This window comes from Bemisia tabaci, chromosome 2 (genome assembly GCF_918797505.1).
Source record: "Bemisia tabaci chromosome 2, PGI_BMITA_v3".
Lineage (NCBI taxonomy): Eukaryota > Metazoa > Arthropoda > Insecta > Hemiptera > Aleyrodidae > Bemisia > Bemisia tabaci.
In genome coordinates, this window is record NC_092794.1 from 25,103,787 (window position 1) to 25,131,528 (window position 27,742).

The window sequence follows — 27,742 nt, forward strand, 5'->3', positions numbered from 1 at the left end:
GAAATAACTCAACTTTGACTATTTCAATTTTTATTTTTTGTTTAGAGTTGTATTATTCGAATTAGCTACCTAATTATAAAGCACTCCATATAGCACCTCTAGTTCTTTAACAGATGTTTTTTCCTTTGACTCTTTTAATTGTCATAATTAATTTTATACTGTTTTTCTTTAAAATTTAGTTTTGTAGAAATGGGTCTGTCTAAGAGACTGTTTGAATTGTCATTCAAAATTGTAAATAATTTTGTCTATTTTCCAGGTTTTGGGTGGAGGTTCTCATCGCACACTAACTCTTGCACATCGAGTTCAGATTCGACGTTTCACCTCAGATCTCTTGCGTGTGCTGAAAGCACAAACACACAAGCAGTGCACGCTATCAGAATTCCCGAGTCTCTTTGAAAAACTGCTCAATCGTCCATTTGATCCTGTTGATTATGGGCTCTGCTATCTGGAGGATCTTTTATCACAAGTGCCTGATTACGTCGTAGTTATGACACAAAGTGAAACGGATACTATCATTGCTATTCCAAAACGTGAGCAAACTCCTGAGGAAATCGAAAGAACTAAAATCTTTGCTGCGCAGGTAATGAAACGTCTTCTTTCATTTCATAATCTCCAAAGTACTGTTTTTTTTTTCTTTTATTTTTTATTTATTTTTTTAAATATTCCTATCTTTTTAATAGCAAATTGAAGTAAAATTTTAGCCTGTGTAAGCCTAAGATGTAGCCAAAATTTACAAAAACTTCATCAGACTCACTGACTGTATTACTGGGAATGTTGCCATATTACTACATCACTGGGAATAATGGGCTGCACCCAGTACCGTCAGTATCATTTAACTCGCTTGGTACAACACCGGGTGAGCATTTGAATGTGTATCACCGAAGTTTCTTTCAATAAATATTTATTCTCAAGAAAATTTTTAAACGTTTTTCTTTGAAATTTACAAATGCACTACATACCTTAAATTTTACATAAAATGTTCTAAAAAATTCATGGAAAGAAATTTACAAGTTGTGACGCAAACTTAGATTTTACCACAAGTAATTTTGCAGTTGCTGAATGTTCATTGGGCATTTTTCGCTAGCACAGCAGAATAGTTCAAATGGTTCTTTGTGCTCTCAGTTTCAGCCCAGTTTCTAGTTATTTCTCTACTCATGTCATGTCAGTAAGTAAAAATCCCACCTCTACAATTTTCTCAATGAGATGTTCCAATGAAAATTTGCGAATGAACAGATATAAATCTTCGAACTTCATCAAGCGATAAGACTCTATTTTTTGTTTTTACTAAGCAAACATTTCTGAATTGTCTTTTAATATTTATGCTCTGATTCTGACATAATGAAACCGTGATCCTAATTTTAATTTTGCTTGTGCAGGCGGTAGAACTGCTGAGCCATGCTCCGCAATGCAGTATTTTATTCAGCAAATTCATCCCTGCATATCATCACCATTATGGTCACCAATGCAGAGTATCTGATTACGGGTTTACCAAACTGATTGACCTATTTGATGCCATTCCAGACATTGTCAAGGTGAGCTTTCCCTGTTATTACTTGCTCCTGTTATTGCTTTCTCGTTATTATGATCTCCTCCAACCCCATTGTCCTGATTATAGAGCATTTTGAAGGAATGTAATCACAGTTAGCTCGACCATGATTCAAACAAGATTTATCTTATACATGGCTGTCTACTGCGAAGAGCCCCTGAGGAAAATTTGTGGGCACCACGATTTTTGCAGAGAGAAATCTAAATTAAAGTTTTTGATGGAAAACGCTCATCAATATGTAGTTGATAACTCAAAATCCGAACTTTAGATCTAACTCAATAAAAATTGCATTCGTGACCAATTTTTTGACCCGCTCTAAGTTAAGTATAGCAACAGATGGTCATACTATGTATAATATGGAAGTTGTAGGAAACAATGAAAAATCCTGGAAAAGAGAACTAAGATGGTGCAGGAATCAACAATTATTCATCTTTCATTCGTACCTCAAATCTTGAAGTCAAGGTAGTTGTTTTCTTTCCCTTGTAGGTAGTCGATGACAGCGATGGAGAGCGTCAAGTCACACTAACAACAGAGAAGAAGCTAAATGTGTTAACAGATCAACTCCTGAACCTCATTAACTCACGGAACCCGCCCTCCCTCCCGATGTCAGATCTGTGTGCCTCGTTCCTATGGCAATATGGCTACGCTTTGAAGCCCCTTGCATATGATTGTCAAGACCTTGGAACCCTGCTCTCTAAGCTGGAGACGCGTATCAAGGTATATTGCCTCAACCACCATTACCTTCTCGCTTAGTCCGATTTTTTAAAAAAATGAATTCATGGGAACCAAGAAAGATAGGTGTGCATAAGTACAGCCTGTACAAGTAATCCTTCAAAGGAAGGCCACCAATGGCATGCAGGTTTGTATGCTGGTCCTACTTAGGTGGTACAAAACAGTTTTCCTGAAATGTGATGGAATGGTAATTGAAAAAAATTTTCAGTTTTAAGAACAAAGTTTTTTTTTTGGTTTGTTGAAAATTTAGAATTGTGTGTGCCTCGAAAAATATGATGAAACATGAGGAAATTTTTCAATATCGTAATTGGTCCTAACTTTGTCACTGAACAGAAAAGTACTTCAAGAGCAAAAAATTTTGGGTGCTAGGTACTGATTTCAATACCCCTGATATATTCGAGAAAGGATACAAAACTATTGAGAAGGCTCGCAATTCCTGGAGTTGTTATGACACTAATTAATCATGTACAAAAACAATAGAATGTATTGCAGAAACCATTCAATACATTTCTTTTACTGAAAGCTTTTCTACGGTGATACTTAACAATTCTACCATAAGACCATAATTTTCTTAGTCTCAGATTTGTTTTAATTCCCTTGTGACTAGTTATCACCTCAATGACACTCTGTTAAATTTAATGTGGATATCGCTTCTTTAACTGATTTGCTTTTGTTAACAGGTGATAGAGTCACCATCAGGACCGATTTTGCAGGCTGTAGATCTGAAGCACATTCGAGATCTGGCAATGAAAGTTCGCCGAGTCTTGATGGAGAAACCCAGTTCCAAAATGACGTTTGATGATTTCTGTAATGCTTTCAAAGCTTACTACGGTGAAGAAAAGTGTGAACTTGAAACTTTAGAGAAGGAACTCTCTGATGTTGTCAAGGTAGATATGCACCTGATATTGTCATTATCCAATGGTGTATTGATGATGGATTTAGTTTGCATTAAAAATTATATGTCTTATTTTAAAACAACAACTGCACCGAATTGTGTTCAACTTTTTGTTGCCCTTACAAGAATTTTTTCTGAAAATTTGGTACAAGTACGTCTGCTAATACTCTCTTAAAAAATAAAATATGAAAAGAAATTTTTGAACATTACATGCCATTTTAAAAAATGTGTTTTATCTCCACAAAATACAAGTGATAACCTTATTAATATCTTTAACAAGAGTTGTACCCTTCTTTTGACTTGAGAGTATAAGTAATGGGTCAATAATGGTTTCATCTTACCAGTTCCCAAGTTTTTCCTACAATAACGAAGTAGCAGGATATTTTCTTGCACAAAAATGTTAAAATTTTGTCTAATTAAAAACTCTTAGCCAAAGTTGCACTGCAGTTTTGTATCTCCTAAGAATGTAAAATAAATAATAACAAAACCCAGAGAATTATATCTGAGGTTTAAAAAGTCATTATCCACCAAGCGCCTTGCACTGTAAAAAGAGGTTTTGACACCTATTAACTAAGTGAATTTGTCAAGCACCACGTCTGAAAAAGTCAAATGTAATCAACCACATATTTTGTACGCCATGATGGGACACACTTAAGCAATTAATATTTTTGGCCCTTAAAAAATTGAGTATGACTCCTAAAAATTAGGCTTGTCAAGATGGCATCTAAAATTTTACCCTGCAAGTTGGAATCTGCATTTCAAGTCAAGTAATGTAGAATTTCAAAATTAATTTTGTACTCTGAAAATTTACAAGTTTGTTTTGATTACAAGGTTCTAAGTACCGACATCTGAACTCAATTTCTGTGTTATTACCAGGTGACAAAATCAGAAAATGGCACTGTGAATGTCCAATTGCGTGACCTCCAGTTATTTGCCCGTGACATCTACCGCCTTCTTCTGAACTGGAATGGACGCTTGGCTCTAAGCAACTTTGAGATGGCCTACCTCCGCATGTTTGGTACAGCTGTCCAACCAGCACAATACAATCACCAAACGCTCCTCTCACTCCTGCAAGCTGTTTCTCACACTGTGCTCATTCGCGGCAAAGGACCACGACGAATCTTGGTGCTGAACAAAGAGCTAGCAAGTAAGAAATTCAAGCTCTCTCTCCAATCTCACATGACATTTGCTGACAACCTTAAAATATTTGAATAAAATTTTCTCACACATTAATATTTTGCAGAACCTGTTTTGGGTTATTGTCTTTATTATAGCACTTATTTGGTTTAAAATTTATTTCTCCGCGAAACCTTCATAGGAACTGTGCCACATTCCGGATGATTTTAAATGAGTCTACTTTGTTCTCGCTCATTTTTAAAATATAAGTCTTGCCATATTAAAAAGGGAAAACTTTGATTTGTTAAAAATGTAAAATATGTTAAAAATGTTTCTTTTCAGTTCCTGAAGCAACAAATTTTTAATATTTGTCCTGTTTTCTATTTATAGATGCTGGCATTCTTCTGCCAAGTGGTTTTTCACCCTCACATGAGAACAAAAATACCAATGAAAGAAATGGTAAGACCTTGTTTTTGTGCTTTCAAATAATAGAGTTGTAAATCATAGAGCAACTGTAAACGAATAAAAAAGAAAAAAACAAAAACAAACTACAAAAACCTTTAAGAATAAACATCTCTACCTATTTTACAACTGCTTATTTTGATTGGAGGGCAAAATTGATTGATAAAAGTGTATTCCGTCCTCTGAATTCACATCACAATCTCCTTCTGTTAGCTTGATTTAGACCATTAAGTTAAAGTGTAAGATTTTGAAGTCAGTAGTTTTGAAAGTATTTGATGGAAAGTTTCTCTTCTGAAATTTTTACGCTTAGTTTTATCCTAGCCTTCATTTCAACTTTGCAACAATGAGAAAGAAAAAAATAATTTATTTTTAAAAGGTCTAAACTTTTACCGCTGCTAACATCTTTTTACTCATTTCTTATCTGTAATTTTAGGTTTTTCCAAAAATAATAATCAAGCTCAATCGAAAAGACAAAATCAAAATGCTAAAGAAGAACTCAACAACCACAAGAATGATAATGAGGTACTGTTCACTATTGAATACACCTTTCTAAAATTAATTTGTTTTTTAAACTGTGTCTTTTCAACTAATGCTGGATCTGTGCTTTACAAATTGTGACGACTTCAGTGAATTCAATTTAGGTTCTCCTATAATCTTTGAATGTAAGTAAAAACACGGCACAGCTCAGGTGAAGACATTTATAAAGTGCAGAAGTTATTATAAGGGCTTTATTGCCCATCCAAACTGGAGATGAACCTTGTTACTTTTTTATCCCGGTCCATTGCTGCAGTTCAGCCTGTTCCATGCGTTCCTTTAGAATGCTTGGATCGCTCTTCCAAGGTAGTCATTGAGCGGTTACATGCAATCCTAGCCTTAAGCTAAATCTTGTTCCATGGATGAAGAAAAATCCTTCCAGTATGTGGAATACAGATTAAAATCAATCACTGAAGTTACTTATTGAAATGCCGAATACTACCAAAATAGTGAAATTAATTATTGGATATTGATGTGATGAAGTGTAAGGAGAGTGTCAGAATCTAAAATAGTCAGTCCTTCACTGAACTTATTCTCCAGTATAGGATAATGGTGTGATATTTTCTTTTTAAAATATTCTTATCTTTTTTTTCATTTTCATTTCCATAGAAATTTAACTCCACCCTGGATTCCTCGCTTGTTACTCCTGAAAATTCTCCACCATTCAGCAGCCGCATTACCAACAACATTAGTGGTGATGAAGAGGTACTAACAAAAATTCTACTTTTCTTCTCCATAGACTGATTTAGGTAGTAACCACGTTATCCGTGCAGTATTCGACATATCAATTTGCAATCGTCATTCATTGCAAAATTGACTTGCGATGGTTTAAATCGAAACTGAAGAACGTATCCTCATGTCCAAATACTGGTCTAGTTAATTTTGTGTTAATTCTTTATAAATTTGTCATTTGATAGATACAAATAAATAAATGACCCTTCAAACCCGAGAAATTTTGATCGCAAGAAACACCTAGATGCATTTTACTACCGTAGCGTGAATATGATAAGGTCATCTGTCCGTTTACATTTGAATCATCGAAACTACAGTAAGAAATTATGATGTTGCCACTAAATCAGTCTGTTGTTCTATTATGAAACATATTAGTACGAAAAAGCATGCAAATTTTAGACAAATATTTCCACTTGAAAGTCTCTCTTTAAATCTGTCCATCAATAGTGTTATTGAAGCAGGTGGTAGGTGAGACATTGTGCCGTAAAAAGTTTTAATATCATGGCATTGTGTATATTACTTAATAAGTATCAGTTAACTGAGAAATGTTTGATGCATACATCAAAGAACTTTAAGTTCAGAGCACAAGTAACGAAACACAATATTCGACTGAAAATAAAAGCTTATCAAATATTAGCAATTAGCTAGTTCATCAATGTAGTAACTGAAAAGCAGGTGGATATCTTTCAGGTTCATATCTTTGTGGAAATTTCCAAATCGATCAATTCAGTGGGTACTAAACTTTTTCAGCCTAGAACATACGTTTACCAAAAAATGAGGACGCAGACCACCTTCTGATTATTTCCCCTTCGATTGCACAAAAAATAAAATGCCATATTCTATTTTGTAGCAGGAGAATTCATCAGAAAAATTCTGTGAAAAAATTTTCCCAATTATTTGATAATGGAAATTATTCTCAGTTGCTACCATTTCAAATTTTAGGAAACATTTGTAACAGGCCTTCCCTACTAAATGACAAGCTGCATACAATACCACATGAAAAAGCAGGATAAACTGACTTTTTGCAAGGTATGATCATGCTGTAAATCAATTGCATGTTTTATTTTGCAGATCCCAAGTATTCAGCTGCCAGACCTGATGCTCCACCCAGACACTTTCAAGGCATCTAAACTCATATCACCATGCAAATCAATCCAGCTCACAGTTGCAAATGATTCACCACAAGAGAATCGCTCTTTGAATCGTAGCGTTCCATACGTTATGGCACCGGACCCAAGTGAGTTGCCCATGCCATCCATGCTCATCCCTCAGACTGGTGAAACAGATGAGGCTGACTTGAGCAATGGTTCAGTGGAAGAAGAGAAGAAGTTGGCCAATGTTAATAACTCCGTAGGCTCGTCTGATGTTCTCTCAAGCTCAGAAGATAACCTCAGCAACTCTACTAAGCGTAAGTCATCTTTTTTTTCTTCTTCAAAATAAAAACTTCCTCAATGCTGATTTTGAGTAACGTAGAATTGAAACGTGAATTTTTCTGCAATTCTGTCTGTATGCGTATATGCTGAGGCATGGCCTTTGTAACTGAAATGCAAAAGTCTGTAATGGGAAGACAAGTGGTGTTTTTTAACTGGCAAAGAAAGGCTCTAGAACTCTTCATAATTACATGCTCAGGTGGCATTGAAACTCTTTTTTCGATCCTGATATTTCTTGACATCGACAAGTAGAAAATTCTAGCTCTTAAGTCCATTGTGCGTAGGAGTTTGTAAGGAACATCAATTAAATGTGTTGTAATTTTGGGGTATTGCCATTTCTTTTTGTGGAATACGCTGAGAAAGTATGATCAAATCATTAATGTATAAGTTGGCAGAATTTTTAGTCGTCTATTGGATTGCAAAGCTTGATTGAATCATCTGAGATTTTAAGAGGAGCCCTCACGAGTAGCCTCAACCGAGGCTGTGTTGACGGTAGACATGGCAAAAGACAGTATAAAATTTAAGACACGCTGTTAACAAAAATGCTTAATTTTTATATAGTTTTATATTTTCCTTATTTTTTAATTTTAAAATCTTCATGGAAATAATTTATACTTCAGAATTTCGATAAAAGTTAATGAAAAATCAGAATATGCTTGAATTTTTGCTTTTGGAACTTGAATGAGTCATAGTATCGGCTGCAGAAATTATGGATGTTGCTGAGTACTTAGAAGGCCGTTCATAAAATACATTAAATTCCAGGGGGAAGGCGAGGGGGGTTGAAGAGAGCGTAACACCTTTTTTTATTCACTTGTTCCAGATAGGGATCTACGGACCCATGTCACCAAAGTGTTATGAGGGTGAGGAGGATGATTGAAAAATCTAAACTTTAGGGTCATGCATTTTATGTGTAACTCTGTAGGTTTGTTTTAGTATTTCGGAGTTTGGTGTGACCCTTGAGAAGTCAGAAACTTATTTTCTTTTGTCCGCAGGTAAGCCACGTGTTGCTGCTCTTTTCAACACACCAATGGAACTGAAGTAAGTCGCTCATATTTTTGAGGAGAGAATGATGAAGAAAAATTTTCTCCCTTCTTTCAAGCCTGTTCCTTTTTAAATCCTCGAAACTTCGTTCCCCGTAGTATCTCGTCAATGTTCAAACATCCCTAAATCTATAGTAGTTTTAAGTAACTGTATGCATTCCTCTTCAAATACTCGGAGTGGCAGACGGTATTTCTGAATAGTGCAGTTGGTTAAGAACCAGACAGCAGGAAAATCTGTGATTTTTTAAAATCTAGCCATGAATATGTCAATCACTTAAATCAGCTGGTTTTTTGTGTGCACAATGATCAATCGTGATGTAGCATATTTTATCTAGATATGTAAGTCTTTGTGTCCACCGGCAATTGATTCTGTTCTATCTAGATATCCTATATATTTTATAAAGTGTAAGCGCTGTTATTTTTACGACCCTTGAAACCTTATTTTCTGTCCCTTTCTGAATTTTATTTTTTATGATTATGATTGTATAGTTTTATCTTTCACGCTCGAATCGTTTTAGTTTTGATATTCAGAAAAAGAAGGTCAGGAAACCTGTGAACATTACTAGCAGTCGTCATTTAAGCTGCAAAATATTCGAACCGTGATTTTTCTTTCCATTCCCAGCACATGAAGGATAGGTTAATCCTAACTTAGGGTAGTTACTAAATAGCTATTGATTTCCTCCTATCTCTTGGTTCTTATTGTACCTGTTCCAAGCCAACATCTGTCATGCTGAGACTGTAACTCAGTTCTAGTCCAATGAATTTTTTTATTGATAAAACATGATGATTTGAAGAGAAATAGCCATTTCTTAGATGAGTGCTCAGTATTTTGAGTTTTATTTTATCCTTAGAAAGTCAAGGTGTTTTATCGGAATGATGTTATGCATATCTGCTCGTTTCTTACTTTTTCCTATTTCTATCTTGTCTTCCATGTATGAGTTGTGGAATAAGTATATTTTCCTATCAATGTAATTCTGTATCTCTTGCATTTCATATTACATTAAATCTGTTCCTTGGTATTTCCTCTATCTATGGCAGAATATCATACCGGATGTCCGGAAGGTAACGTACTGAACTTTCAGGATCCATTTTTCTGCTCAAAATTTGACTTTTTTTCCCTAGACACTTATGCCCAAAAACGCTTCATGAGTGAGCTATGTGCTTCCAAAGTTGCCATTTGTTTTCTTTCAAATTAATGTAACTCCTCGTTATTTAGTTGTAAGTACCTAAAACTCTGTGCAGGGAGGTATTTATCGGCGTACTGTTCATTTTTCGTATTTTCAAGAACGGACGTTCCTCGTAGCGTTCTTGGGTATATGTGTCTAGGAAAAAAAGGTCAAATTTTGAACCGAAAAATCAATCCTGTAAGTTAAGTACCTTAACTTTTGGACACTCTGTATAATGCTCTCTATCTTGCCACAGGATTACAACAATGCAGTTTGATGATTAGGAGTTAGTGTTCGTAGAGAAAAAATAAAGAAGATTTTTCTCTCAACTCCTATAGGTAGAATACACCAACTGATTAGCATTTCTCGCTTACTTTGAAAGTAGCACCACTCATCAGAAGTTTACACCAAAGTTAATTTATCAAAATGTAGTTTTTTGATGAGTGATGATTCTTCATCATCAAGTGTCCCATGTATTTTATCTTCTGGAGTTCCTCCTTCATGTGCTGTAGCACTGTTCCAGTGTTGATTCAAGTCAAAGCTGTATAAGCATTTAATTGAAGATGTTTTTTATAGATGAGGCTTCATTGTTTTTGCTAAACCTTGTCTAGCCGCAAAAGTCAGTTGCATTTTAACTCGTTCTAAACCTTTCAAATTTATTTTTTGCTGATCGTTAGTTTTTGAAATTTTTCATTCTGTACTCCGATTGAAAATCATGGACTACCGAACTTAAATCTTTTGCACCATTGTGTGAAGCTGGCTAATCTGTAATCAAGTACAAAACTCATTCTTCTTACAAGTTTTATTCACTTAATCCAGCATAAAGTGAGATCAAAGTCAATCCCTGATTGGGTAATTAATGAATTGTAATTTTGGATTTAGAATTCATTCAAATAATCTAGTTGGACATTCGTAGAAAATGTCGTTTCTTAAATTCGACCAATGAAAATGAATCAGTTTAATCCAGCTTTTAAATAATAGAATATTGTTGCAGACCGTAGAAAAAGTTAAATTTTTTGAAATGTGTTAAAACTTTACATTAGCAGCATACCCCTTGCAATGTTGAGACCATATCTGCAGTCATTTTTTTTTCTTCCTAATAAAATCTGATGCAAAGCCCAGTTTACATTGTTAAAAAAGTGTCAAGAATGTATTTCCTGCTTCAGATTTTCAATTTTTATAGTTTGAGGGAAGTTATTGTCTGGAATTAGGAAATGCGATTTCTCGGCATTCCATTCCCACACATTCAATGTATTTTAGAACCAGTATTTTTTGTTTCAAGTGCATTTTTATTTTAATTTTTTGACTTATTTTGAGTGGGTATTTGGAAATCAATCATTAAATGTTTAGTTTTGCTGCGATACAAAATAAGAAAGGGAAAAGCTCCCCTATCATTGTGCTTGTCTCCTCTACACGTAAATTCTCACATCTCGGTTTGAAAATTGTGACCCTGTGTGAAGCCTAATCCAAAGTTCGTATTTTCGAGCAATTTTCTCTACGCTTAAGTTGTTGCTTGTACTTGTTTTAAATGTGATGAAATAAATTCGGTACTTTGTATTGCAGATTGATTCCTACGCTTCTCATCTTCTTTCTCTCGTCTTCTAGATTTCTGTACCCCTAAGTTGAAGTTTACAGTTGGGGAAGTGCAAAGTTCAGCGTCCACTTAATCATGCTGATTAATTTTTGTTTATGTCATCATAGCTTTGATTTCATCAGGAGACAAGAACCCTCTTAGTTGAGAAATGGTTTATTATATTTACTGCTCCTCAGGGTGGCAAATTTTTTACAAATCTAACCCTTAACTCTTCTCCAAGGGTGAGAGCAGTGACATTTTTCAAGAGCCTCTATTAGAATCATTAACCCTCTATTGCATGAATTAATGCTGGTTCATGGATTTTGAATTAAAAATTTTTTTCTGAAAGATCTTTGAATAAAATAAGAATCCCCAATTTTTTTTCTTTTGGGGGGGGGAGTGGCAGGAGGGGGCTCCCCTCCCCCCAAGGTGGTAGTTACATATATTTAGGTCCATGCAACTTTGATGAAAGAAATAAAAAGAGGAGTTACATGTATGTGATTCTATGCAACGTTGGTAAAAACCCTAAAAAAGAGATGTTAAATGAAAAACATGTGTAGGTAAGTACATTTTATTGAAAAAAAGAGAAAATATCGCTTTACATCTTTCCAAATTTCGATGGTGAAACTACCAGACCACGCACCTTGTTTGCGGTGCCTAAAAATGTCCGCTCTAATTTAATTTTTTTGGTGAACAATTCAATATCATTCCTTGAAGTTTCCATGTACGTAATTTTTTTCGAACTGAGAAGAAAAATTACGGAAGTTTACAAGAATTGACGTTGAGTAGTTTCGTATTTAAAGATTCACGTATGTCAGGAAGTCTGCAACGTCGCAAACCAAGATACATGTGGTCTGGTAGTTTCACCGTCGATATGCTTTGCCCAGCTAGCTCCTGTTCTATGCAGGCTGTTCGACATGTCCCATCCCACCTCTAATTTTTTACCTTATTGAGGTAAAGATTTTAAACTCGGAGGCCGTTCCTAGGTCAAAGAGAGTTACGTTTTGACCCCCCAAAATTTTCAGGGGGGGGGGGGGCGTAACGGGCCCCAACCTTTGACATCTCGTTCGAAAGAGCATAAAAAAAGAACAATTTTCATGCTAACCCGAAGTCAATATCTCAAACCGTTTCAAACTGGCGGCCGGTTAAAGTTCAAGATGGCCAAAAACTGACACCGGTTGTTGGTCCATGGATTTACGCAAAAATCGGTGTTGGGGGTATTTTGACACAAGAAACACGAATTTGACGTTAGATTGAAAAAAAAAAAAAAAAACCGAAATTTCCAAAATGGCCGCCGGTTAAAGTTTGACACGGTCAAAAATTGCCACCTCGATTTTTTGCTGATTGATTTGCCTAGATCATGGAACTTCGGGGCATTTTGGCATGAGATTAACAAATTGTAGTTAGATTTGAAACAAATCCCTAATTTTCGGCTATTTTGAACTTTAACCGGCCGCCATTTTTAAACGGTTTGAGATATTGACTTCAGGTTTGCGCGAAAATTTTCCTCTTTCTATGCTTTTTCGAACGAGGTACCGCAAGGGGGGGGGGGGGTGTCTTTCCCACTTGAAAACAAGTTGGGGTCCGTTACAACCCCCCCTCCCCAAAGCCAAGGGGCCTCACTGAAAATTCTAGGGGGGTCAAAAAGTAGCTCCCTTTGACTCAGAAACGTCCTCCAAGTTTTAAATCTCTACCTCAAATAGGTAAAAAGTTAGAGGGGGGGAGGGAGGACTTTTCGAACACCCTTTCGATGAAATTCAGGAGAAATCTTCGGGAGAAACCAAAAGTTTAACGGACTTGTGCGCGTTGTCAAGTTGTAAGGGAGGTTTCAGCTCTTTTACGCGCCAGAAATCGCGCGTCGTCGCAGTGAGCTCATTTATAGTTGCCAAATTTCAGAAAAAATTGGTAACTTCTGTTTTGGTCCTGTAGGCTGATTGTTATATTTTAAACGAACATTTGACAACCCTGTCGCAAATGCCCTCGCCCTCTGCTGATTGTAGTCGTTCAAATATTTGCGCAATTCCTACGGTATGAAATACCGATAAGTGCTGATTGTGTGCCGTCTTATCATTATCGTCCTCGCGTCGCGTCGTGTAATTTTGGTGCGTTTTTTGGAAAATAAAAGGAATTAAGTATTTTTGTCATCGCCAAATATGGCAGTGCGTCGTCTACAGTGGGAATTCAACACCACCCTAAAATCCAGGTTAAACATGCAGAAGAACTGTTCGTTCTCATGCCTCTAGAGTCGTTTGCGTTTGTTTATATTTTTCGATGCATACTGGATAATTTTTTGGTGATTTGGATGTTTCCAGGAAACTAATCGCTCAAGGTAAATGACCACTGCCCGTTACTGACACGAGGCTCAGTTATTTTTCCAAACGAGAGTGACCCAATGGCCTAACCTCATTTTCAGTTTTTATTAATTCAGTGTTTTTACCATAAGAAATGTGTTTTTCCATCTAAAGCAAATACTTGAAGTCGATATTCGTTTTCTAGTTAAATGTGATGGTTACGTTTCTATCCATTATTCGACGTCGAGAATAGTTTTGTAGCCTGGTACTGAGCATTGATGAGTTTGCTGCTAGATAACTGTACTTTGGTGAAACCACTATTTTTGCCAGTTTATGATTTTGCTGTCTTAGTTTGGCCCAGAAATTTGCCCATTAACTGTCACCAAAACAAATTTGTGACCAATCTCCTCTATGATAGCCAATATTTTCAGTTCTTCCTCTCCACATTTCTTGCTTCAAAATTGTGTAACGATTCAGTGAGCGAATCTTCGAATTTGTTTGAAGGTACTTATACAAAATTAGAATTACTCTTTTTGAACTATCAGTTAGATCAGATAGTGAAGTAGCTACCCTGCAGTAATGGTTCGCTACCAGCCCTCTATTCCCTAATTTACATGTATCTTTGACCTCCAATTTAAGAAGTTTGACATCGGTACATTAGTGAGAATTAGATCTACCTACCATTGGCTCCTTGGGAAATCATCCACATCGTGGATGTAAGGAGCTCATGCATCCCTGCAAAAATTATTTATAAAAGTTAATAGTAACGGTTGATTTGACCCTCAAGTGAACTTTCCTCCGGAAGTTGGTATTTTTTAAAATGAGATCAGTCCCAGAAACAGTGTTCCCAGGTGCTCTGTGTGCGAAATTCGTACGCTCTGCCTTTCTCTATGCTGCTGTTGGCTACTTCGTCATTCTGTGACGTTAGGCGTACGGATACTTTAGGATAGGGAAGCGTTTTCCCGTTCGGTTTTTGTCCGTACGCTGTCCGCACCAGGATAGGGAAAATCCAAACAGCACGGGTATATCCGTACACTTGGGATCACTGCCCAGAAACCAATGAAATCACCTCTCGAAAAATTTAGTGGAAGGGGAGTTAGATATGGGGGAGGGGAGGCAAGGTGCCATGGTACTGGGTGGCAAATTTTGGATGTTTTTCTTCTTTTTTTCATTTAGAAAAAGAGAGGGGAGGGATATGACAAAAAATGGTAGGGGTTGTTGTTTATTGTGATCATTTCTAATTATTATGGAAGTACCCCAATTAATTGTGTGAGAAAAAAATGAGGGGAAAACTATTGGAAGAACTTGAGGAAGATCAAAGTTAGGTCAACCTGCAGGGCATGCAGCGGTGTGGCACTGGCTTCCACTTCGAATTTTTTCTTTCTCCGGGTGAGTCATCTCAACCCTCTCTGAAAATCGTGGGCAACTTCAAGGCGGCAAATTAGCCCTTTACATGAGATGTTATTTTTTTACTCTCGACACAAATTTACATAGCATTTGCCCATGCTCCATGAGGGCCGTCGTCTAGCGACTCTAGCCTCGTATGACCGATGCCACCGATGTATAATATTTAATTTTGTTGTGGGACCAATTCGCCGCTGCGAAAACTTTCCTTCCTGATAAGCGAGAACTTGACTCCATGGGGATGAAATATTATTTTGTTTGAAACCTTTCATAGGAAAGAATCGTTTTTAATCACCTGGTGGGATAGTACTGATTTAGGATCAGTTAGAAAGAAAATTTTGCCTCAACCCTCAGTCGGAACTCTTGTGTGTGTGTGCCAGTTGTATATTAAATGGCCCAATAATTAAATATCAGTAATTTAAAAATGAGACACAAGAGTGGTTACAGCGAGGCCCAAATTAAAGGAGCTGATCTAATAAGTAGGGTTTGGCCAATTGTCGTTCCTGATTTTAGAATAGGACATACTTTTGTTACCAAAGAAAATTTCAAAATTCAGAAATAAGATATAATTTTTCATGCTTGCTGATGTTCTTTAATTTCATTCACTCTATTACTTTTTTTTATTTCAGATGTCCTTCCGAGTGGTGCGTTCCAGTAAGTTTCGGCATGTGTATGGCACAGCTTTGAAACGTGAACACTGCTACGACAATATCAGAGTCTCAAAATCATCATGGGATTCTACATTCTGTGCTGTCAACCCAAAGTTCCTAGCTATCATCGTAGAATCAGCTGGTGGAGGAGCTTTCATTGTTTTACCTTTGAATAAGGTAAAAAATAAGGTAATGAACTGTCAAAGTAAGTGTGGTGTGCATTGCGGTAGCCAGCCTAGTGTGCGTTTTGGTAGCCTGCCTAGTGAGTTTTTGTTCATGCATTGTTTGGTGTTACATTGTCCTGTGTTTGTTTTCATGCATCATTCAACTTTCAAATGATTAGATGATTTAATCAAACAATTTGAAGGATAGCCAGCTGTTTGGATCCTTGGTTGGCTTTAATTTGCTTTTTAAAAGGTCCAAGTAATGTCTCTCTTTCAACACATTGAGGAAGCTCCAGTAGTGTGATGATCCGAGTGAGTAGTCATTGAGCATATTGTGGTAAAAATTTGAAACCTTTTCTCTTGGTAATGTGCCTCTGAATTTCTGTTCTGTTTTTATCTTTACAAGAGAATAATACGTGAAACTGTCGCTTGAAATATTGAGGGAATGAGCCGAAAAAGGGAAGAAGAATTTCACACTTGTTTCTTACAGTAATCTTTAATTAAATATCCCACAAAAGAGTAAAATAGAAGAGGACATAACAAACTGAGGTACATGGTTTCATTGATTTATCTCCAATATGATAATTCTAGATTCTCTCCCATCAATCTCCATTCATAAAGCCAAGTATATTTGTTTTTATGGTTTGTGTGTATGAGTGTGTGATCTCTTCAGTAATTGAGTGAAAAGGTAAATTGGAAAGCTTTCATTTAGGACTCATATCTTGCCTCATTGAAAGTCAGGAAACTGAATCTGCAGGATTGGAGTTCGCACTATGCAAGTAGCCTGATTCATCATCAGCTTGTTAAAAAATTGAAAACGTCAAAGGCTTGATCATTCTCTGACAAGTCAGAAACTTTCCAACCTTGTGCTTGATACAGTTGGGTGAAATGGAGGAGTAGCTAAAACAAAATAAATTAGGAAACTTGTCAGATTTTGTCGAAATTGTCATTTTAATAGCGTATAGGTGGCTAAAAAGTTCAAGTTTGTTGAGTACCTTGAAAAGGGATTAGACAAGTCTGAAAACAGGATTTACCTGTTTTTAAAGGGTTTCAGCAAACTTTTAAAAGGTATTGCTTAGGATGACTGGGCAGTTGCATGTATCGCAGGATAAATTTTCATTGGTGGATAATTCTTAAGAAATAATGACATTGGTCATAATGTCTGATTTCCAATCCTAAATTAACAGAATGCATCCTAGTGCATACTATAAGTTCTTCTTTCATGATGAACCATTTTATAGCCGCATGCATCATCAATTTGACTACATTTTGCAAGCGGGTACAACTGTTTCTGGCTCTTGTTAGAAACTGCATTTGTGCAATTAGTTTCCTTTTGCAGATAAGTGGCATACAGATGGATTTTCGTAATTTGATGTTTGAAATAAATTGAAGGATATTGTTGAAATTCATGAATTTTTGGTCGCATCTTTCCTTGTTTTGAGCATTATTTTTCATTACTTATTGGATAATATATATTTTCTTTCCTTATTTCTTTACCTCCTCTTTTCCATCCCTTCTCTTCTTTTTTTTCTTTTTCTTTTTGGCCCTTTCTCCCCATCCTTCCTTTCTTTTTGTCTTTATTGTTAGTTTGTTGTAAGTTTTGTGTCCTTTTTTTTGTGTCATGCCTTTTCAGTTATGTAGGTAGAAAGATTTTTTGAAAAAATTAGCCGTAGCTTTCAAATGTTTGTTGCAGGCTCATATTTAGCTTTTGTTTGGTTCTGAAATTACTAATTACTGCTTGCTTGAGTTTTGAATTTTGTGTGTTATTTACAAGTTGAAAATATCCTTTGTCTTAGTATAATTGTCAAAATTCAGTGTCCACTCTTGGTCGTATTCAGGTATTTTAATTTTTTCCTCTCTGCTACTATTTCTTTTATGCTATGGTACTTTTATGAATGAGATATTTGTACATGTAGGGCTAACTGTAAAAAGATAATCAAATTGAATATTCACTAAAATTAATAAATATTAAATATTAACTGTTAAACACAGCTGGTCTTTGGAATAATCAGCAATTAATGTTTGGAACAAACTTTTAAAAGTAGCTATCCATTTCCAGTTATGTAGGTTTTCTTGATGTGTTGAAAGCAGGGGTCATTGCTTTCTAAATGCTTCCTGTGAGAAAGTGATGAAGATGCCTTTTGAAATTGACACCTTGAAACAGAGTGAGCTGCTACCCCTGTTAAGTCATTTGATCAGAAGCCTTTAAAGGTTTCCCCAAATCTTGAAGGCTAAGATTTCAAGGAAGAAATTAGCTGAGTATATCCACACTTACTTCGACAAACATTACCATCCTTTCATTCATTTTTTCTCCTAGACTTAAGCTTAATGTTTTCATTTTAACAGCTGCATTTTGGAATTTTCACAAATTATTTGCTGCTTGTATACTGTCTGCATTATCTTATCATAAAAATTGCTCTGACGAAAATTGTGGCATTTTTCTACACCGTAGAAAACACTGCCCAAATTTATATGTACCACCCAGAGTGAATCAAAATCAATTGAAAAATATACATTGAAGGTGAAACCTCAGAAATGCTTCTCTTGTAGTTTCAGAATGTCTACCTTTACCTAATTTATTTTTGAGGAAGTATGACAGAACATTTTTGTCGAAATTTTCAGAGGGTGAGAATGTCATTGAAAAGAAAAAAGAAAATTACTCTAACTTTTGTGCAATATCAGTGATCACTAAGTCATCCATCTGAACATTAGAATGTTATAAGGTCACAAAGTGAGATTCTTGACTTTTGGTTTCACCACCAATTCAGACTCTACGCAAATTATGAACCACTTGGCACTAAGGAGTGAAGTTTTGAATATACAGTGCAGCGGCAAGAGAGGATGATAAAACAGCTCAAAACGACATACATGATAAGAAAAAGAAAAAAGTTGAGCATGCTAGTTGGCTTTGATAGTTATATATTTTCTGAGTGCAAGTATGTATTTCTAATTTGTCAAGCAATTGGTTTCTTTATATTAATTGTTTTTAAGCTATTTTTTTAATGCAAGTTTTTATCCCCCCCCCCCCTCTCCGCATATGTTTGTTCTTTAATCTCTTTCTTTTTCTATCTTCCTATCGTAACGATAGGAATATGGAATATTCTCATTGATATTGCTGTCAATTGACACTGATACGAATGGAATCAAATCCAGTTAGTCTAGAGGCTTTTGCTGACCAGCTTATTTTATCGATCTTCATTTGTAAAACGGCATGAAATGGATGTGACCTTGACGTAAATGCTCTAAAACCATAGGTGAATCCAGCAATTGGCAACACCGGATTTCCTCCATTTAAACGTATGCTAAATAATCGATTCTTTTTGGAGCACCAGGCCCCTTTAAGAATCGATATATTTTCATACGTTTAAATGGAGAGAAGGCAATGTTGCCATTTTGCCGGATCCGCCAATGTCTTAAACGTGAGCTCGTGTGCTTCATATTTCGGTGGTATAGCCAGAAATTTTCAGTTGAGGCGGGCTCCGTGGTCATGGGGGTGGGAGGGTACTACATTCAAGCACTCCTGAAAATCGCAAAAAATACGTTTTAATTCTCCAGGCAAAGGGGGGGGGGGGTCTACATCATGTAAAAATTTCGATGAATTAAATAAGAAAAAATAATTATGGTACTGGAGGAAACTTGGCAACGTCGGAATGCTCTTACGGCGTTTTTCCTTAGCACTTCCGAATAGTTAAGTATTTCCGAAAGGCCGCTCTAGCTTTCACCCCTCCAAAGCGTTCACGGGATTGGCGAATTTCTATGTATCACATCTCTTACCTTCAGCTCATCTCCTCGCAAGATCAGATGGACTGCATTTTGCAATTTGGAACTATGAATTCTGGCTCCTCTGGAAAAACACTTATGTGCATAGGGAAACTAATGACACATACCTTGATTTTAAACCGGGCTAGAATTTATAGTTCCAAATTGCAAAATGTAGTCCAAATAATCTTATGAAATATTATTAGAATTGAGGCAATCCTTGTAGTGACGACGTATAAGCCATGCAGTGCGCATCTTAAATCGTGCATCTTCGTATATTATCCTTGGTAAACCGAACACAGTTTAATTATTCCTGCAAGGAAATGAGCCAACATGTAAAAGATTTTTCTGCCACGGGGCATTTAACTCTTCCAGATGCAAACTTTGTGCACCCAGCTGCACAATCAGCGCCATTGCAGTGCGTATACGTCGTTTCTACAACAATTGGCTCAGTAATTCTGCTATGTTGTGCGCCGAACGTAGTATCATCGCCCAAATTTTCGAAATCGAATCTTCCTCATTATCCATCTAAGAATCTACCTGAAATAAACCGGCTGATTTAGCTCAAAGTGTAGCCGCCAGAATTCGTCATATTCGTAAAAACTGAGAGTTATGAAAACGTAGCTAGCGCGCAAGAGAGCAGTAAGTCTACTTTAATTCGCGAGAGATTCGTACTTACTGCTGTCTTGAGTAAAACGGGACCCTTTTCTGTAACCGTATTCCGTTGTGTCCAAAATGTAACTACGCAAGTGTGCCAAATATGGTTATTACTTCTCTCTTGCCAATCATGAAATGAGCAAAGTTTTTTCTGTATTGTTGAAGCTGAAATTCGCGTATATCTAATTATTCGAACAGTTTCTAAGGGGATTTTGGATGAATATTTTTAATTCTACAAAGAACGGAGAATGTATGCAATATGGTTCCCCGCTCGGACGCTTCTAGTTCCATTTTCTCCCAAATACCATTACGGAACATTTTGGAACGGAAAAATCGCGGTATTTTGAGTTAGAAGTCAAGTCGCGATTTTTTTACGATTCTTTGGCGATAAAGTCATCAGGATCGTCAACTTCCGAGCGACTATCCTCTATCTTGTCTCAATTTTATCTCTATAAAATCGAAATTTTATCTCAGTTTATCTCGATTTTCTTGTTCGATTGAATTGCGATGAATTGCCTTCGATATAATCGCAATTTGATTGCAGAATCGTGCGATGAGGTCCCAATTTGTCATCCAATAATATGTGTTGCAATGAATTGACGTCGATAAAATCGCGATACATTTTGGAACGGAAAAATCGCGGTATTTTGAAGTCAAGTCGCGATTTTTTTACGATTCTTTGGCGATAAAGTCATCAGGATCGTCAACTTCCGAGCGATTATCCTCTATCTTGTCTCGCTTTTATCTCTATAAAATCGAAATTTTATCTCAGTTTATCTCGATTTTCTTGTTCGATAGAATTGCGATAAGTGGCCTTCGATATAATCGCAATTTTATCGCAGAATCGTGCGATGAGGTCCCAATTTGTCATCCAATAATATGTATTGCAATGAATTGACGTCGATAAAATCGCGATACATTTAGAACGGAAAAATTGCGGTATTTTGAAGTCAAGTCGCGATTTTTTTATGATTCTTTGGCGATAAAGTCATCAGGATCGTCAACTTCCGAGCGACTATCCTCTATCTTGTCTCAATTTTATCTCTATAAAATCGAAATTTTATCTCAGTTTATCTCGATTTTCTTGTTCGATAGAATTGCGATAAGTGGCCTTCGATATAATCGCAATTTTATCGCAGAATCGTGCGATGAGGTCCCAATTTGTCATCCAATAATATGTATTGCAATGAATTGACGTCGATAAAATCGCGATACATTTTGGAACGGAAAAATTGCGGTATTTTGAAGTCAAGTCGCGATTTTTTTACGATTCTTTGGCGATAAAGTCATCAGGATCGTCAACTTCCGAGCGACTATCCTCTATCTTGTCTCAATTTTATCTCTATAAAATCGAAATTTTATCTCAGTTTATCTCGATTTTCTTGTTCGATAGAATTGCGATAAGTGGCCTTCGATATAATCGCAATTTTATCGCAGAATCGTGCGATGAGGTCCCAATTTGTCATCCAATAATATGTATTGCAATGAATTGACGTCGATAAAATCGCGATACATTTTGGAACGGAAAAATCGCGGTATTTTGAAGTCAAGTCGCGATTTTTTTTACGATTCTTTGGCGATGAAGTCATCAGGATCCTCAACTTCCGAGCGATTATCCTCTATCTTGTCTCGATTTTATCTCTATAAAATCGAAATTTTATCTCAGTTTATCTCGATTTTCTTGTTAGATAGAATTGCGATAAGTGGCCTTCGATACTACCGCAATTTTATTGCAGAATCGTGCGATGAAGTCGCAATTTGTCATCCAATAATATTGGAATGAATTGACGTCGATAAAATCGCGATACATTATGCTCCGATCAAATTGCAACCTACCGCAATCACTGCTACTTGGGCCTCGAACATGATTTTTGCCCTTTATGCTCTCCTCATTGCGTAACACGGGAGAATTCTTCATCATTTCGCAGTGTCTCATCGTCTCGATAGGGAAGTTCACCTCCCCGTCCAATCGCGTTCTCCTCGTTAAGATACTTGGGTAGGATTGTCACTCTGTCCGGAGCCAAGAAGGTAATTCTTAGTCCACTGCCACGCTGCCGTGCTAAGGAAAAACGCCGTATGAACCTTCAGGCGTTGCCAAATTTCCTTGGTTAAATCATGAATTCTCGGGAAAATTTTAAAATATTTTTCTCTGATTTTTCAGATAATTTTGTTCACAGTTTCACCTGAAGCTCCTGAAAATTTCAAGAAAAAAATTCATAACTTTCTTAAAAAATAACTATTTTTTGAAAGAAAATTTGGCAACTCTCGAATGTTTATACGGTGTTTTTTCTCAGTGCGGCAGCATGGCAACCTTGCTAATGTATTCAGCCCCATCTCTGCAAGGGGAATTTGACTGAATATGGAGGTGGACTTGCCTGTACAGGCGCGGTGCGCTTCTTAATTGCTGGCTTAACCTGAGGAGCTTTTTTAAAGGTCGGAAGTTAATTTTAGAAGGGGGGGGGGGGGAGGGCCCATCGTGTCTCTTACGAAATCGCTCGTGGGAGTAGACGGTCCCAAATGCTGACAATTGAAGTGCCGTGCAAAGTAAGAACGCCGTATGAGCCATCAGATGTTGTCGAATTTCCTTCGACAAATCACAAATTCTCAGGTATCGTGAATATTCCTTCCTCGATTTTTCACAGGACTTTGTTCGTAATTTGATCTAATAAGTCTGAAATTTCAAGGATAAACATTTTCAAGTTTCTTTTAAAATAAACATTTTTAAAGAGATATTTGGCAACATTAGAATGCATATGCGGCGTTTTTATCAAGCACGGCAGATGACGCACAGTGGATCGAGTCAATCAGGAAGGTCGGACATAAAATTTTTGACTAAAACTGCAAATTTTGATGTTTATTTCGTCTAATTTAAAATTCCAAAGGGTGCTTTAAGAAGAAAATTTCACGAGGAAACCAATGGAAACACTTCTAGAACCTCAAAGTTTTTTATAGACGCAGTTATGAGCGTTTAAAGTTTCCAAATTTTGTCCGACCTCTCCTATTGACTCGATCCACTGTGCGACGGCAGAGAACTCCAGGTCGATGGGAAAGGACACTTCAGTTCAGAAGAAAATCGAGAGAGAATCAGTGGACTACATTTTGCAACGTGGAATTATAATCCCTGGCTAATTTTTGAAACAATTTTTGTGTCATTGGTTTTCCATAGCAGATATGTGTCTTTTTGGATGAGTAAGACATAGTTGTGTAGTATTTTATTGTAAAATGCAGTCCAGTTGTACAACGGTAGTCTCGGAATCATATTTTGATTGATGAATTTTGTCTATCACCAATAGATGGACTTTATTTTACAACAAGAAAGCACCATTTGTCGCTCATTTCAGAAATAACACATGTGCCGTTAGTTTTCCCATGCAGATAGAAGATTTTATCGATGAGCCAGAAGTAGTGGCTCCTCATTGCAAAATGCAGTTCAAAAGAAAGGATCGTTCCAAAGCCGAGTAGGATCATACGCCTAGCAGCAATTGTACCGCATTTTGCTGGAGAAAAAACCCTCTATGTTCGGCTCATTTAATAGTAACTTATATTCCCTTATGCGGTATTTCCGTAGTTTCCCTATGCAGATAGGTCATTTAACGGATGAGCCTAAGTCGTGGCTCATCCGTATTAAAGTTCCTTAATTTTTATCGACAGCTTTGAAATCGATTCCAGTGTCGATGAGGAGCGCCCCTCTGTAGGGAATAATTTTAGAGTTTAAAATTTTGAATTTTTCGCGAGTAGATCAGGGCGAAATCCTCACCTAAATGCGTAAATTTTCGCGTAAAACGATGCTCCCCTATCTAGGAAATAAGTTCGAAGGTTTTTTTTTTATTTTTATTATTATTCGAGGTCTTTAGGTATTGTCAAATAATACGATTAATTACATGTGTCTTACAACTATGACTAATCATAAGAACATATAACTAAAACTTATTCTACTTGTTCCTCCTAATCTCCTAAGTGGCTATGAGATGATGTTATTTCTTCTTGACAAAATTTAGGAGCGACACCCGTTATCAGTTAATCTCCTATTACATGCGTTCTGATAATAATAATCACCTAGGTAATAAAAGTGATTGCTGGAGTAAATATTTCAATTTTCTCCTGAAAAAAGATTGTAATGATAAAACTTTGACTTCTATGGCGTTTAAAATACTTTATGCGGTATGCCTCAAACAAAAAAACCTGCGTTGGTAAGTTTGAAGATTAAAATTTGGAAATTTCCACGCTTAGATCAAGGCGAAATTCTCATCCAAATCGGTAAATCTCCGCGTAAAATCGTGTCCAAAACCGCGTAGATCGCGGTCGCTGAACGCAGAATTAAGCAGCGTTACTTCTAGCCGAAAAATTGCATTTTTCTCAATTTCGAGAGACCTCGCGCTTAAATTGTCTTTGAAGCGGGGTTTCAGGAGAAATCAGGCCAAAAAAACTTTTATTTCAAAATCAGAGAATTTTGAAATCCAAAGAAACACTCGAAGCTAAACCGAGAGGAAAATTTAGTTTTTCCTATAATTTCTGGATGAAATCAGAGGACACCCCGGGTTTTCACCATAGAGTTTTTTTTTTCTTGGCAATCAAGAAACAGCTGGGAATGGGAGAAAAATGGACGTATTTCTGCCAAACGGAACTATGTGCATCATGACGTGAGCCCAGCCCCGTTATGCGTATATTCTTATGGGTCTCAGGGCTAGTGTCTTAATGCACATAGTGCCGTTCGGCAGAAATACGTCGGAATCTAGACAGTATGCTGCAACTGGAACGAGTTTAACACAAACGCATCAAGTTTGAGCCGTAAAAGAGGGTTGAAGTTTCATTCCTCCATGAGACTCAATGTTAAGGACAGAGTTGTGGAGGACAAGGCGCATAAGTGCAGTTTTTATGGTCGCGAGAAAGTTGTTTTTGAAGTTTCGAAATTGCGTAGATCCTTATGGCGGGAAGAAAGTTCAAACCGACTTTTTGGTGCTTAAAAATTGGAATGCGGGAGCGAATTTTTCTCAGAATACGTATGAAGACTAGTTTGACTTAGATAATTTGTCTCTCTATTTTTTCAAAAACTGCACTAATGCGCCTTGTCCGTGTCCGCCAAACCCCCCAATTACCATTTTCACGTTCAAAGTATTTTTTTCCAGTTTTGAATTCTTCGAAAGTAAATCAACTCAAAGGGCTCAAAGTTTTAAAAAAAATCCTAAAATTATGAAAATTAACGTTCATCCGAGAAAATATTCCAGTCATGGAGGGGTAAGAATTCTGAATATCTTTATTTCTTCACTTCAGCCGGACTAGTTGAATCCAAAAGAGCTCCCTTCTCTTTTTCTTTCTTTTGAAAATTCAACTCTGTGTATTTCTGTTAATCGAGATGCTAATGGCCAGTGGGAATCTTGACTGATAAATTGTCATCGTTGGAAATTCTCGGAAGGAATCAGGAGGAAAAGAGTTCAAAGAGTTCCACGTTCAAAGTAATTTTTCTCAACTTCGAATTTTTCGAAAGTAAATCAACGACTAGTTGAATCCAAAAATGTTCCCAACTCTTTTTCGTTTCGTTTTTTTTTTTGTTGAAAATTCCACTCTAAGTATTTCTGTTCATATAGATGCTAATGACCTGTTCGAAGATCGTATACGATCTTACGTATTCGAATACATTCGATATATCAAACAGGTGAGATTGTATCGATATCGATTGGTTCAAAACATAAACATAGCCTCAAAAGTCAATTTAGAAATCGGAGGGAACGGGTCTTTTGTAACAGATGTTTTATTTTTTTGAGTACCAAATGCCAATGCAAAGTAAAATTGTTACAAATTTTCTCATTTTCAGCTTTTCCAACTTGAATCCTAATAGACTGGTTTGAGGTTATGTTCTATTGTTTTGAACCAAACGATACATCGAACCACTATCGAATACTGTCTATAGGAAGGAATCAGGAGGAAAAGAGGGCTTGGTTTAGTGGATTCGAGCGGGCAACCCTGGTCCTTATTTCGCGGCGGACTCGCGAGCGCCGGCCTGCCCCTACCCTCCCCGCCCCCGCCCTCCCGACGAATTTAAATATATTGTTTACGAAATTATCCCCCGAAAATATTTTCACACTCATCTCAATCCGATTCTCATTCCGACGCGCTTCGCTTCGGCTCGCGTCCGCGCTTGAGGTCGCTGCCCACTCGAGATGAATTTAGTGACTCCACCGCAACCCACCGCTTTCCCGGGCCCCCTCGGCTCTAGTCTTTCATTCACTTTTTGGCTCCCCTCCCCTCTCTCCTGGCGCAGCTCGTATTGCCCCCCAAGTTTCCCCCTCCCTCCCTAATTTTTGTGAGGTTGCACTTCGGAACACGGAAAATGCAAGGTTGCCATTCATTTCTTTACTTCAGCCACGCCGCGCCTCTGGAAGTGCTCTGAAGAAACCCAGAAATAGGAAAAACTCAGGGAATGGAGATGTTTCATGTGTGAGGGATTTGCGATTTGACTGCTGTTTCTCATGCAAAAGTTTGCGAGAAACACGATGGTGCCACTGGTTTTCTCTGAAATTAACTCCCAAGCGCAAAAAAAGCTCTCAAAGTGAGGCCAAAATGGAGGGGATATCCCGCCCTAAGTACCCTGAGAGTCCACCTCTACATCAAAACAAACTCTCCATGCAAAGATAGGGAGCAAATACATTAGCAGGATTGCCGTGTTTTCAGTTTTGGAGTCCCAAATGAAGTGGCAGCCCTGTCAATGTATTTGCTCCCTATCTTTGCATGGAGAGTTTGTTTTGATGTAGAGGTGGACTCTCAGGGTAGGGCGGGATATCCCCTCCATTTTGGCCTCACTTTGAGAGCTTTTTTTGAGCTCGGGAGTTGATTTCCGAGAAAACCAGTTTCACCATCGTGTTCCTCGCGAACTTTTACAAAAGGAACAGTCAGTTAAATCGCAAATCCCTCACACACGCAACATCTCCATTCTGAAAATTAATTAAGTAGTTGTTTCCCTTTTTACTGAAAAAGGATTTGTCACTCATGATCTCATTTGAGAGTGAAATATCATTATTTTAGGAAATTAGTATTCTCATACCACACAACATTTATCAGTAATCGTGGATTTTTGAAGAGACAATCGCGATTAGCATAAAACTTCGGATGTACCTCAACATTCTTTACCATGAGTTAAGGTTTGTAGACATCACAAGACACAAATCTTCGACAAGATATTGTTAGATATTGCTGCCTGCGCCTGGAGAAAGTGTTTTGGCCTACCTCGCAAATTGAAGGCAAAATAGGCACGTGCGCAACATCCGTACCCTCTTCGTGCAAATTCTGGTTCCTCTAATTCCGCGATGCTCGTCGGATCGGAACTCCTCACTCATATTCGTTCCTGAGTAACCTGACGCAGGTTGAATAATTGTTTTGTCTCCAAATGTACTTACGGCACGGTCGTAATTACTCGATTCGACCGAGGAAGGCAGCGATACTTAATTGCTTCTCTCGTAATCGTTTTAGCTCGCGTTTTGCATACGAATGGATTCATGATCGCATGTGACGAACGCACGGGCCAGTACGAGAACCCAAGATCGTGAGCATAGGACCCTTATCCATGAGGGGCTCATCGGCATAAGTGGAACTATTT

At 37.1% G+C, this 27,742-nt stretch overlaps 2 protein-coding genes across 6 annotated transcripts in view; both read left to right on the top strand.

Annotated features, from left to right (window-relative positions):
* The window catches only part of Marf1 (meiosis regulator and mRNA stability factor 1-like protein), a 41,287-nt gene extending 30,066 nt beyond the window's left edge, over nucleotides 1-11,221 (top strand). For all 3 annotated transcript variants that reach the window (XM_019040566.2, XM_019040574.2, XM_019040582.2), the window contains 10 exons: nucleotides 257-580; nucleotides 1,377-1,532; nucleotides 2,033-2,263; nucleotides 2,959-3,165; nucleotides 4,050-4,320; nucleotides 4,680-4,748; nucleotides 5,185-5,273; nucleotides 5,895-5,990; nucleotides 7,089-7,425; nucleotides 8,440-11,221. In XM_019040566.2, coding sequence (XP_018896111.2) covers nucleotides 257-580; nucleotides 1,377-1,532; nucleotides 2,033-2,263; nucleotides 2,959-3,165; nucleotides 4,050-4,320; nucleotides 4,680-4,748; nucleotides 5,185-5,273; nucleotides 5,895-5,990; nucleotides 7,089-7,425; nucleotides 8,440-8,489 — 1,830 coding nt within the window. In that variant the 3' untranslated portion in view covers nucleotides 8,490-11,221. The remainder of the gene's footprint in view (nucleotides 1-256; nucleotides 581-1,376; nucleotides 1,533-2,032; nucleotides 2,264-2,958; nucleotides 3,166-4,049; nucleotides 4,321-4,679; nucleotides 4,749-5,184; nucleotides 5,274-5,894; nucleotides 5,991-7,088; nucleotides 7,426-8,439) is intronic.
* Nucleotides 11,222-13,197: 1,976 nt separating this feature from the next.
* Nucleotides 13,198-27,742, top strand: part of coro (protein coronin) — a 31,960-nt gene continuing 17,415 nt past the window's right edge. The window contains exons 1-2 of one of the 3 annotated variants that reach the window (XM_019040169.2): nucleotides 13,198-13,555; nucleotides 15,551-15,760. In XM_019040169.2, coding sequence (XP_018895714.1) covers nucleotides 15,551-15,760 — 210 coding nt within the window. In that variant the 5' untranslated portion in view covers nucleotides 13,198-13,555. The other 2 variants (XM_019040185.2, XM_019040177.2) reach the window with 2 other exon arrangements.